Source organism: Chiloscyllium plagiosum, chromosome 32 (assembly GCF_004010195.1).
Source record: "Chiloscyllium plagiosum isolate BGI_BamShark_2017 chromosome 32, ASM401019v2, whole genome shotgun sequence".
In the NCBI taxonomy this organism is placed as follows: Eukaryota; Metazoa; Chordata; class Chondrichthyes; order Orectolobiformes; family Hemiscylliidae; genus Chiloscyllium; species Chiloscyllium plagiosum.
In genome coordinates, this window is record NC_057741.1 from 21,468,281 (window position 1) to 21,480,169 (window position 11,889).

Here is an 11,889-nt window from a genome sequence, read left to right on the forward strand (position 1 = left end):
CCAGTGGGAAACCATATACTGCAGCAAAATTGGAGCCTTCACCATCATTATCCATAGGTCCAGTTACAATATGCATGCAAATGTGTCTATTACACAGCAACTCAGACTCCGAGTTATCGCAATGCCACCAGTACCACAAGAAAGCCATCAACACATGATAAAGTATCATACATTTATTTAACACTGGGCAGTCTGTTATATATTAATTAAATGCTGTTACTTAACTAAATATTGTATTTTTAATCACTTCTTTGTTTAGCATTGATTTGCATTTCACATGTTCACTGTTCATCCTCCCCGTCATAACATAAAAATTTCTAGAATATTCTACTCTATTGAACAGTCTTTTATGCTGCGGGGCTTGCTTTTCTTACAATAATCAAGTAAGTGTTGGGTTGGCTTGAGCCCACCAAAATGAACATTTATTTTGTACAAAATTGGTTCCGGTGATATTGTTTCCCAAATTTCTATTCAGAAGATTGTGTGAAATTCTCAGTAGCTCAGGTGGTATCTGTGTGGAGACAGAAACAAAATTAGCATTTCAGGTTTATAACCTCTCACTGAAGAAATGGAAAATGCTGGCAATGAACAGCTTTTAAGCAGATAGATCTAGCAAAAAGGGCAGGAATCCCATTGATGCGGTGGATTGTAGCAGTGATTATAAAGGGATGAGAGTGTAAGACAATAGGAGCTTATAATGGGACAAACACGGAAACAAAAGATCAGTATTGAGGAATTGTAAATGGTTACAGAGTGCCCAAGAGTAAATGGAAGCAGAAGCAGTGATTAAGATCTAAAGCTGTTGCAAGTAGCTCAAAATTAAAGCCAGGCAGCTGTAATCTGTCTTTAGTACCTACTAGAAGAGAAAAGGTCTTGTTCAAAACTTCATCAAAACAGAGCAGAAAGCCGAGGTCCAATTGGGCCTGGGACAAAGAATTAAAGTGGCACGCTAATACTTGCAGACTCAATGGTTTAGCAAAGTGATATATTTCATTTATTGCACTGAGCAGCAATATTTGAAAAATAATCAGAATTACTGTTTTGTTTGACTAACAGACCATGACATAGAATGGACATTATTCTTATAAAAAAATTCCCCAGAGAATTTATAGCTAGATTGGCAAGAGTTAACATCAAGCCACAAGTATGTACTCAGATACTGTGGGGTTTAACTAACTAAAACACGCGCCAGCAATATTTCAGCATATCAAACTGTTGAAATAGAATCCATATTTACAATATTTTCTGGAGTTGAGTGGAAAGAGTCTCAAGAAAACCTTGAAAGCAATTGGGAACTGTAATCACATCTAACCAGTTTCTAATGAAATAATTGACCATGTGCTAGATAAAACCAGAACAACTGGGAAATTCAACTCGAAACTACCTTGGGCAGCACAGTGGTTCAGTGGATAGCGTTGCTATCTCACAGTGCTAGGAACCTGGGTTTGATTCCAGCCTTGGGTAGGTCTCTGTTTGGAGTCTACATGGATTTTCTCTGCCTGCTTTGATTATTCCCACAGTACAAAGATGTGCAGGTTAGGTGGATTGGTCATGGTAAATTGCCCCATGATGTCCAGGGATAGGTGGATCAGTGATGGGGGATATGGGGTTAAGGAGATAGAAGAAGGGTCTGGGGTGGGATGCCCTTCAAAGGATCGGTGCAGACTCCATGGGCTGAATGGCTTCTACCTGCACTGTTGAAATTCTACAATTCATTTTAAACTCGATTCTATCAGCCGGCGTTGACTGTAATCTGTTGTGATTAACTGAGAACTGATTAGCTGAAATGATCCACGGCAACATTTCTGCATTTCATGAGTGAGGTTGTGGCTGTTTTGCTGTTTAAGGTACTGGTGTTGAATATCAATTAATTTTGCTAGAACATTACAGCTGTGAGACTAGTGTTTAATCTTTAAAATGCTAAGATATTTCAAACTTCAAAAACACTTATTTCCAGAAAAAAAATCAGTTTGAGATTCACACACGTTCATTGTTCCACTTCGTTTTTGCACAAGAGGTTACACAGACAACATCTTCACATGATGGACTGTACAAAAGGACATAAGGAGGGAGGGATGTGGCTGAGAAGACAGCTGTCTGCACCCTAAATAATGCCTTCACTGTTGAGTAGCTTTACAGCTCTGCAGACCGTATGCCTAATTGTGTACTGACACAGGCTTATTAGGCATCAGCTCAATTGGGAGAATAGGCAAGAGTGTGGTGCTGGAAGAGCACAGCAGGTCCGGCAGCATCCAAGAAGCAGGAGAATCGACATTTTGGGCATAAGTCCTTCAACAGGAATCGACTTTGCCTGAAACGTCGATTCTCCTGCTCCTCGGATGCTGCCTGACCTGCTGTGCTTTTCCAGCACCACACTCTCAACTCTGATCTCCAGCATCTGCAGTCCTCACTTTCTCACAATTGGGAAAACAACCAGACAGTGAGCTACACTGCTGCCTGATGACAATTACTGAAAACTAGAGGAATACTGTGACCAAGAATTTCCCTGCAGCTGCTAGTGCCATTCAGTAGAGTGGATACTGGAAATCTAATACAACAACTGAAAGTGGTTAAAACACACAGTAGGTCTGCCAGCATCTGAAAAAAGAACATAAGCTACCAGAGCTGTTTGGTATTTACAGCATTTTCTGCATTTTATTCCCGTTAACTAGGAACTTAGGCTAACTTTTAATGCGACCAATGGGTGTTTGCCAAACAAGTTGGAGAGCTAGTGCGACCTCGGTATTGCTTAAGCTAAATCATAGTGAATTCAGAGAATTACTCATGAGTGCTCACGAGAGGAACTGAAATTGCATTCCACAAACAAAATCAGAAATTGTTGGACAAACTCTGAAGGTCTGACAGCATCTATGGAGAGAAAGCAAAATTAAGGGTCCAATGACCTATCTTCAGAACTAATTGGAGCAAGGAAAATAATAGAACCTATGCTGAAGCTGGGGTGGGGCAACAGTAAATGATAGGTGAAGATGAAGCCCAGAGAGAGAGAACAGTTGAGCAGACAAAGGAATGGGTATAGGTCAGCGTAAGAGAATGAATAGCTGCTAATGAGGACTATTAGTAGGTGATAATGGGCTGTTAGTGATAGCAGCCCATGTGATAACAAGACCTGGTGTGTGGGGTGTGGACATGGAAGAAGGTGTTCTGGCCTTAAAATTATTGAACTCGATTTGAATCCCGAAGATTGCAGGGTTCCCAAGTGGAAAATTAGTTGTTGTTTTTCCAACTTGCATTGAACTTTGCTGGAGCACTGCAGCAAGCCTAAGGCAGAGATATTGGCCAGGAAACACAGCGGTATATTGAAATGGCAAGCAACCCCAGAGGCTCAGGGTCATTCCACTGACACAGCTGACATTCCACCACTGGCTGATGGGATTTCGGTGCCTGGGTCTTCCTGCTTTCAGCTTAATGGGGGATCAGTATACCAACCCCAATGCCCTGATGTAAGTAATCTGACATGATTTTCCCAGTCATTCCATCTGCTCTGGTGGATTCCATTAAATTCCATGCCCTGTTTGCAGCAAAGTGACAGTGGAAGCAGTTCTGAGGAATTTCCCAGTTAATGCCTATGCCAAAATGGAACCTTCTCTTCAAGAGAGGAGGTGGTGAGCTAAGTGCTGATTAGATTACAAGGAACTGACCGGAGCCTGGTGCTAGAATTGTCCATTCTTCTAGGATGACAATTACATTTGAACATGGAAAAAGAAATCAGAAAGCATTGCTTTACTTTGATAGTGTAGAGTCATAAGGATTTGTTTTCTCTTCTCTATTCAAGAGCTACTTTTAATTCCCGGGTTAGAAATAGAACCATCAGCAGTGCAGTACAATGTCTTGGATCCAGTGCTGGTTGCACTTAATGAGCCTGAGACAATTCCCAAAACATCAGAGGTGCAGACACTCTAATTATTTCTTTTAGAATACAGCGTTTGGCTTCTTCTTGCTTTAATGCTTGGAGTCTTTGAACATTACAAAAATAACACACATAAACAGCACAATAACCTAGTATGACCCTCAGATTTCCATATCTTTCTTATACAGGGTATTGTTTCTAATGGAAAGAAGTTACTGCTAAATCAAGCTTCAGGCCAGAAAACTGAGGGTAACAAGTTTATATACCAAGTCAAAGATTATAATACATGGTCCATACAGTATCTCATCACTTGTAAATATCTCTTTGGTAATGATCAATGAAGAGTCTGCAGAACTGAGAAAAAAATAGAAGCTTCAGACACGTATGCCAAGATTTGACAGACAAGAGCGACAGCAATCTAAGCAAGCTAACCACTTCTTGGTCCCAGGGGCAGATTTCCACAATTCGGACTGGGGCTGCTTCCACTGCTTTCCCATAATTGAATTCAAGCTGAAATCCTTGAAATATTCCAAGCGATGACTAAAGCAGAAAAGCACATTAATAATGTTCTGGACATGGTAAAAGAAAATACTCAGTAAATTAACATGTTAAAAAAAAGTGAGGAAAACTTTAAAATAAAATGGTTATATACTATTACAAATTTATTAGGAAGAAATAATTGTTGAGTGGAAAAGTGGTCCCGTTACATTTTCAAAAACTGCATCAATTCTCCAATTTTTTTGTGGAGAAGTCAGTACCTAGTTTGATTGAATACAAAGGAGTACATCAGATATATAGCAAAGAAACAACTCAATTAGCCTAACCAGTTCATGTTTAAACTCCAGTTGAATCTCCTCTCATCTTTCATTATCTAAATCTATTATCATAACATTTAATTTATTCCCTTCTCCCTCATATGTTTGTGTGGCTTCCCTAAAATAAATTAATGTTATTTGTTTCAACCACTCCATCTAACAAGTTCCAAATTCTCACTGTTGTTTGTAGAACTGTGTTCCAAATTTCCTGATGGATATTTTTTGGTGATTGCCTTATGTAATTCTAGTTATTCTCTTCTCTTCAACCACTTTTTAAACACACACACACCACATTAACACATTTTTAGTGTCAAACTTAGAAATTGTATTTTGGATTCCACAGTCTAAAATGCTCGTGTAAATTTTGAACAGCACTCTCACTTCCTGCTTTCAGTCTTAATACTAGCTGGCAATCCATTCTGTGAGATGTCCTTTGACCCCATATTCTCTGACCTTCTTCAAGAGTCATACAGCAGGTATTTTGCCAAAAGGCTTTTGAAAATCCAGATCAATCACATTTACTCCATTACCATTGTCTATTCTCTCTATTAACTCCCTGCAAAATTCAATGAGGCTGATGAAGCCAAATTTTTTCTTTGAAATCCATGTTGACTAAGCATAGTATATTTTCCATTACTATTTGTACTTTAATAAGTTCTTTTTGTAGGGATTAGGGCAGCACGGTGGGTCAGTGATAAGCACTGCTGCCTCACAGTGCCAGGGACCCAGGTTCACTTCCAGCCTTGGGTGACTGTCTGTGTGGAGTTTGCACATTCTTTCCCATGTGTGCATGGATTTCCTCCGGGTGTTCTGGTTTCCTCCCGAAATCCAAGGATGTGCAGGTTAGGAGAATTGGGCATGATAAATTGCCCGTGTGTTTAGGGTTGTGCAGGTGAGGTCCATTAGTCGGGGTAAACGTCTAGTAGTAATGGAATGGGTCTGGATGGGTTACTGTTTGGAGTGTCGGTGGACTTATTGGGCCAAATGGCCTGTTTCTTCACTGTAGGGATTCTATGATTCCAATATTTTTACTACTGCTGATTTGAAGTGGTGTGGTTCATTACTCCCCTGGACAAATCCTACCACATTTCTTAAATATAGAAATTCTTTAGAAATTCACTAGTTCTCTCACACTAACCTTTATCTAATCAGTTATAACATATGCAGTAATGCCTCTGCTACGTCTTTCCTGGATTTTTGAAAATGTGTGGATGCAATTCATCAGCATATATGCCTTAAACTTGTTTCATTTAAACAAAACACATTAACCTAATTTTTAAATTTAAATACTTTCACCATAATGATTCATGTGATATCTACCCGTTCTATCTGTATTGAATATCTTTGTCATCACAATGTCGTTATCTATGTTGTTATTCTGTCTATCCTACTGAAATCAGAGCCTTCATTTTTTTGATGCTCCTGTAAACTATATTTCAATTTGTTTCATTTTTTGATAACTTAACAGCTTATCTTTGTCTTCCTAAACTCTTTTTACTCTCTCTAATGTTCCCATATTTTTGTCCTGTGATGTAATCTTCTGCTGTGTGTGCTTAATATATGCCGCTTGCTTCATTTTCAGTTGGTTCTTCAGACCTTTACAAATCCATGGAATTTCATTAGTGTATAGTTTATTCTTTCCTTTTAGGAGAATGTTGCATTCTACAGCAGATCATTCTAAATAGAGTCATAGAGATGTACAGCAGAAACAGACCTTTCAGTCCAACTCGTCCATGCCGACCATATATCTCAACCCAATCTAGTCCCACCTACCGGCACCTGGCCCATATCCCTCCAAACCCTTCCTATTCATATACCCATCCAGATGCCTTTTAAGTTGTACAATTTGCGATTGTACGAGCCTTCACCACTTCCTCTGGCAGCCCATTCCACACATGCACCACCCTTTGCATGAAAAGGTTGCTCCTTAGGTCTCTTTTATATCTTTCCCCTCTCACCATAAACCTATGCCCTCTAGTTCTGGACCTCCCCACCCCAGGGAAAAGACCTTGTCTATTTACTCTATCCATGCCCTCTGTAAGGTCACCCCTCAGCCTTCATAGTTCCAGGGAAAACAGCCAAAGCTTATTCAACCTCTCCTTATAGCTCAAATCCTCCAAGCCTGGTAACATCTTGTAAATCTTTTCTGAACCCTTGTTTCCCATTGTTGTTCTATATCTTTGTCAATTAAGATCGAAGAGCATTTTATTTTCAAGTTCAATTCTCAGCCCTTCAAAGTCAGTTTTTTTGTTTATCTTATGTCTTTCGCTGCTGTAAATTACTAGTGGACACAATTTCAACGTGCAGGGGTGGGGGTGGAGGGTGGAGTTTAAAAGACAGGTGTGAGGCATGTTTTTCACACAAAGCGTGGTGAGTGCCTGGAATATGCTGCCACAGGAGGTGCTGGAAGCAAACACAATAGTAGCATTCAAGATGCACCTGGACAAATACATGAATAGGAAGGGAATGGAGGGATACAGATCCTGGAAGTGAAGACACTTTTAGTATAGGAGGGCCAAAGGACCTATTCCTGTGCTATATTATTCTTTGGTCTATCACTTAAGATGTATTATATTACTGTCACCATTGCCTGTATATTCTTCTACTTTAACTTCTTACATCTAATCTGGTTTACTCCCTATTACTAAATTCAATGGACCCCGAAACATTAACTCTACTTTTACTCCAAAGATGCTGCCAGACTTGCTGAGTTTCTCCAGCAATTTCTGTTTTTGTTTCAAATTTCTAAGATCTTCTATTAGTCAGTTGTTTTGTTTACTGAATTTTATCTAGTTGGCGCCTTGGGGTGGAAAGGAGTCCTGTACACCCTGCAGAACTTGATTCCCTTATCTCCTTTATCTATCTCTTCTGTCCAATTAATATCAGGGTAGTTGAAATCCTGCATCATTATTACTCTGTATTTTTCCCACTCCCCACTTTGTCTGCATATTGCTTCTTCTACTCTACTCCATTACTAGCTGTTCTGTACACTACATCTGTTCTTGGGACTGATCCTTTATTATCATTTATCTGTATGCACACAATTCTGCTTTTGACCTGCTGATAACTGTATTCACTTTTTTCCATTGTCAGCTCCCTCTATATCTTTTCTAAATATGCTACACCCTGCAATGTCTCATTATCAGTCTTCACTTTATTTCATTTGCTACGTCTCATTAATTCCTACTATGTCTGATTCCTCTCAAACCTTCAGTTCCTCTGCTTTAATTGAGACACTGTGTACATTACTGTCAAGACATTTTACTTCATGCTTAATAGGATTTTCTCTTACTTTAAGTTTAGCTATCATTTTACTTCCCTATACTATATATTCTCATGCCATCAATGTCCTCCCTTTCTTTATTCTTTCCAATGTTCTCCTGCCCTACTTTGTTTACTGTTTGGCTGCACAGGGTGGTACAGTGGCTCAGTGGTTAGCACTACTGCCTCACAGAACCAGGCACCAGGGTTTGATTCGACTCACAGGTGACTGTCCCTGTGGAGTTTGCACATTCTCCCTGTGGTTGTATGGATTTTCTCTGGGTGCCCCAGTATCCTCTCACAGTCCAAAGATGTGCAGGTTAGATGGATTAGCCATGGGAAATGCAGGATAGGGTAGTCTTGGTGAAATGCTCCTCAGAGGGTCGGTGTGGACTCAATGGGCTGAATGACCTGCTTTCACGCTATAGGGATTTTATGACACATTTCTTGTAGCTCCCTCACCCCATCCTTGCCTTTGCCAAATCCCCAAATATTGATCAATGTTATTTGAATATAAGTAAGTAAATTAGTAGAAATCATTGAGGCTATGAGGCCACATTCAACAGCAAGTTAGATTGGGCAGCACTCATGGTAAGATAAAGATTTACTTTCTGATCTTTGCCCTTTCTTCCAGGTAAGGAAAATTTCCAATGGATGGATAATGGCACCTTCTAACATCAACCTTTCCCTCAATTGATGCCAACAAAAGAGAAAAGAGTGGTAATATAACCTCATCTTCCAAAATTCCTTAGATCAGTTAGTCACCAACAAAGTCTGCCCGTGTGATGTATGTTGGGGTGGCACTGACAGAAGTGGGCCTCATAACACTAACTTTCTCATGGCAATCAATTGCCCAGAGAGGAGAGGACTGTAAAGAAGTTTGCTTCTGCTCCTTTTATGGAAATGACACTGCGCCCAGTTCTGGTTTGTTTAGCTGTGAAACAAGATTTGGTGATGTTTAGGTCAGGGGTTCTTGGATGAAGAAGTTAAAAAAACTTATCTAGTATTGGAATTATCATTTCAGTGTGAACCCAAGAACAACTTGAAATCTAACAAGTAGTGGTTTGTTTCAAGAATTAAATTAATTGAATTTACAGTAAATGTGTGTTATTATAATAGCATTTAATGTTTGGGCACTCCTGAGTAAAAAAAGGTAAATCTGGTTCTTCAATCTTAAATAACTACTTAGCATTAAATTAGCATTTCATTTCTTTAGTGCACAACCATAATTGACAAGGTATGATACTGACAGTTAAAACTTCATCTTTGCAAATTAAAACTAGCTATCATCTACTCAGAATAAATATTTGTAAATATCTCCTTGGCTTTATTATTTCAATAGCATCGAATAGGACACAAAAATCTCTACCTCAAGGTGTTAGGTAAATTTAATCCAACATTTTAGATTATTTTTTGCCAATTTATCTGATAAGTAAATATCAAAATGTAAGGCATTAACAATTTCTTTAATTCCGTATTTCTATCCAACTCTTTTGTTGTTCCTCAAACACCTTCAGCATTTAAGATATTTTCTGAAAATCTCCTCAGATTACTCATTTTTCCCAAAACAGACTGCACATTTTCTCCAAATATTGTTTTATAATATGTTGTTTATAGATTCTCTGTTTTCATTGCTTTTTAAATGGATTAATGTCCAATATCCACAAGTGGCATAAGATCAAAAAATTTACTGTGGGTGAAATTGCAAGTGCTAACATCCGACCATTCTATGATACCACAATGATTGAGGGATCAATGCCTCAATATTTACTTGCATGCAAATCCTAGATAGAAATTACATGAACATATCTTGGGATGCCTTGCATTGAAAATATGAGTGAATAAAAAACTGAATTTATATATATAAAAAAATTCAAATGCAAAAAACTAAATTCTATTTTTCAGATGGCAATTTAATAATTTGAATAAGGGCATGCGCATGAAATGCTCCATTGATGGTGAAGGGTAAAAACATGGCACTTTAACAGAAACTAATAAAGCGTACATAAAAATCTTATGCAAACTATTACAATACACAGCAGGGACTGTGACACAATTATCCACTGCTTCAGGTATACATAATTTATCGTCTAGCTGGAGCACACCCAACCACATTAGAGTGAAGAATTTTACTGCAATATGCTTTTCTGAATCTGATTATTGTAAAAGTCAAATTGTTGTCTGTGGCTACTCATAAGTCAATGTCTGCTCCAAGCATAATAATTTGCAGTTGTATCAAATATTTATACATTGCAGACAGAAAGAGCATTAAATGGCAAATGTCTATACTTACAAGTCAGGCTGTTGTCCCTTCTTCAATTGTTCTTTAGGTATGGGGTACAGAGCCTCATAAACTCTTTTATCACCAGAACCATGAATTGCATAGGCATTGAATTTGTTAACACCAGGGGGAAAATAGTTCCATGGGAGAAGTGCTTTGCCTTCCCAGTTTTCTTCATGAATTGTACAGTCATATTTTAAATCTAGTTCTTTCTAATGTGAAGAAAAAAGTTATAGTTTCATGTTTTTGAGTTTTAGTTTCATTTAGTTATGCAGTTGCAAAGATATTCTTAATAATTGAACCTTAAAAAACTCTAGGGCCAAAAAACTTTGTGAAAGTAAAATTTAAAATATAGATAGATATTCAAACCTAGAAATAATAGCTAGATTATGGAATCCCAGCATAACAGCACAATCAGGTTGTAGACACTACCTTAACTGCAGCTGAAAGTGTATTAATAAAGGTCGAAACCATAGCTGGGAAATACATCCAAGTAAGAATGCTGTCCTTTGTCCAGAGCATCAGTCTTTAATTTGCATCCAGCTTCATAGGTTAGAATATCCATCTCCTGCTGCTATCAGTAAAGGCCTTAAATAAATTTGAAAAACTCTAGGTCTAATTCAACAAATTGCTTAGTATTAAGTGAGTTTTTCTCTCTAAAGGTCAAAAGCATGGCTAGTGTGTAAAACTACAATGTCACACCAATAGAGGAGAGAATGCTCTTCTAAGGTTGTGGTGAGTTACAGAATCCATTCAACCTTTGTTTACTTTTTGGTTTTAAAACCCCTGTATATTCTGTAGTAATCAACCATCAGTTTTTAAACACCCTTCATTTCCTCTAAATTTAAAGCTGCAGTCTTTCAAGAAAATAAATATTAGGAATAGCAAATCCTAAAACTACTTCATAAAAATGAGTTTACACTGTCATACACATATCGCGCAGAGGAAATTTGGTTCAAAAGTGTACATGTGAAGCACTGAAGGAGGGAATATATACAAAAGATAACCTATTAAAAATCTGGTTTCTAAAATTCCATATGTAGTCTTTCAATTCACCCCTGCAATTACAACAGGAGATTAGCTGAACAATCAGAAAAGCTTCATTGTCTACAATTCATACCAGTTTTCCTCTGACCACATACAGCAGTTACAGTTCAATGCCAAGGAAGTCCCAATGGAACTTCAGGGCCATAGAAATTGTGAGACCATTTGTTCTTGCCACCTTTGTAAATAAGCCAATTTGCTAGTCAATAACTATAACACTATCATCATAATGCTTTCTATAACAGTTAAATGCATGGCTACAGGGATGGTGCAGGAGGGAGGGATTTCGGTATCTGGATAACTGGGGTTCTTTCTGGGGAAGGTGGGACCTCTATAAACAGGATGGTCTACACCTGAACCTGAGGGGCACCAGTATCCTTGAGGGGAGGTTTGCTAGTGCTCTTGTGGGGGAGGGGGGTTAAACCAACTCTGCAGAGGCATGGGAACCTAGACTGTAGCTTTAGGGTGCAGGACCTGGAGTGTAGGGAGGTTAGGAACAGGGCATCAATCTCAAAGGAGGGTGCCTGTAAACAGGAAAGTGGCTTGAAGTGTGTATACTTCAATGCAAGAAGTATATGAAAAAAGGTAGGTGAACTTGCAACGTGGGTTGGTACCTGGGA

The 11,889-nt window shown here is 38.6% G+C and overlaps 1 protein-coding gene across 8 annotated transcripts in view; it reads right to left on the reverse strand.

Moving 5' to 3' along the window:
* Positions 1 to 430: 430 nt before the first annotated feature.
* The window catches only part of c32h4orf33 (chromosome 32 C4orf33 homolog), a 43,049-nt gene continuing 31,590 nt past the window's right edge, over positions 431 to 11,889 (reverse strand). For 4 of the 8 annotated variants that reach the window (XM_043674193.1, XM_043674195.1, XM_043674196.1 and 1 more), the window contains 4 exons: positions 10,238 to 10,437; positions 4,301 to 4,408; positions 858 to 923; positions 431 to 511 (listed from right to left, as the gene is read on the reverse strand). In XM_043674193.1, coding sequence (XP_043530128.1) covers positions 878 to 923; positions 4,301 to 4,408; positions 10,238 to 10,437 — 354 coding nt within the window. In that variant the 3' untranslated portion in view covers positions 431 to 511; positions 858 to 877. Of the gene's footprint in view, positions 512 to 853; positions 924 to 4,300; positions 4,409 to 10,237; positions 10,438 to 11,889 lie in introns of all 8 variants that reach the window. The other 4 variants (XM_043674194.1, XM_043674199.1, XM_043674200.1 and 1 more) reach the window with 4 other exon arrangements.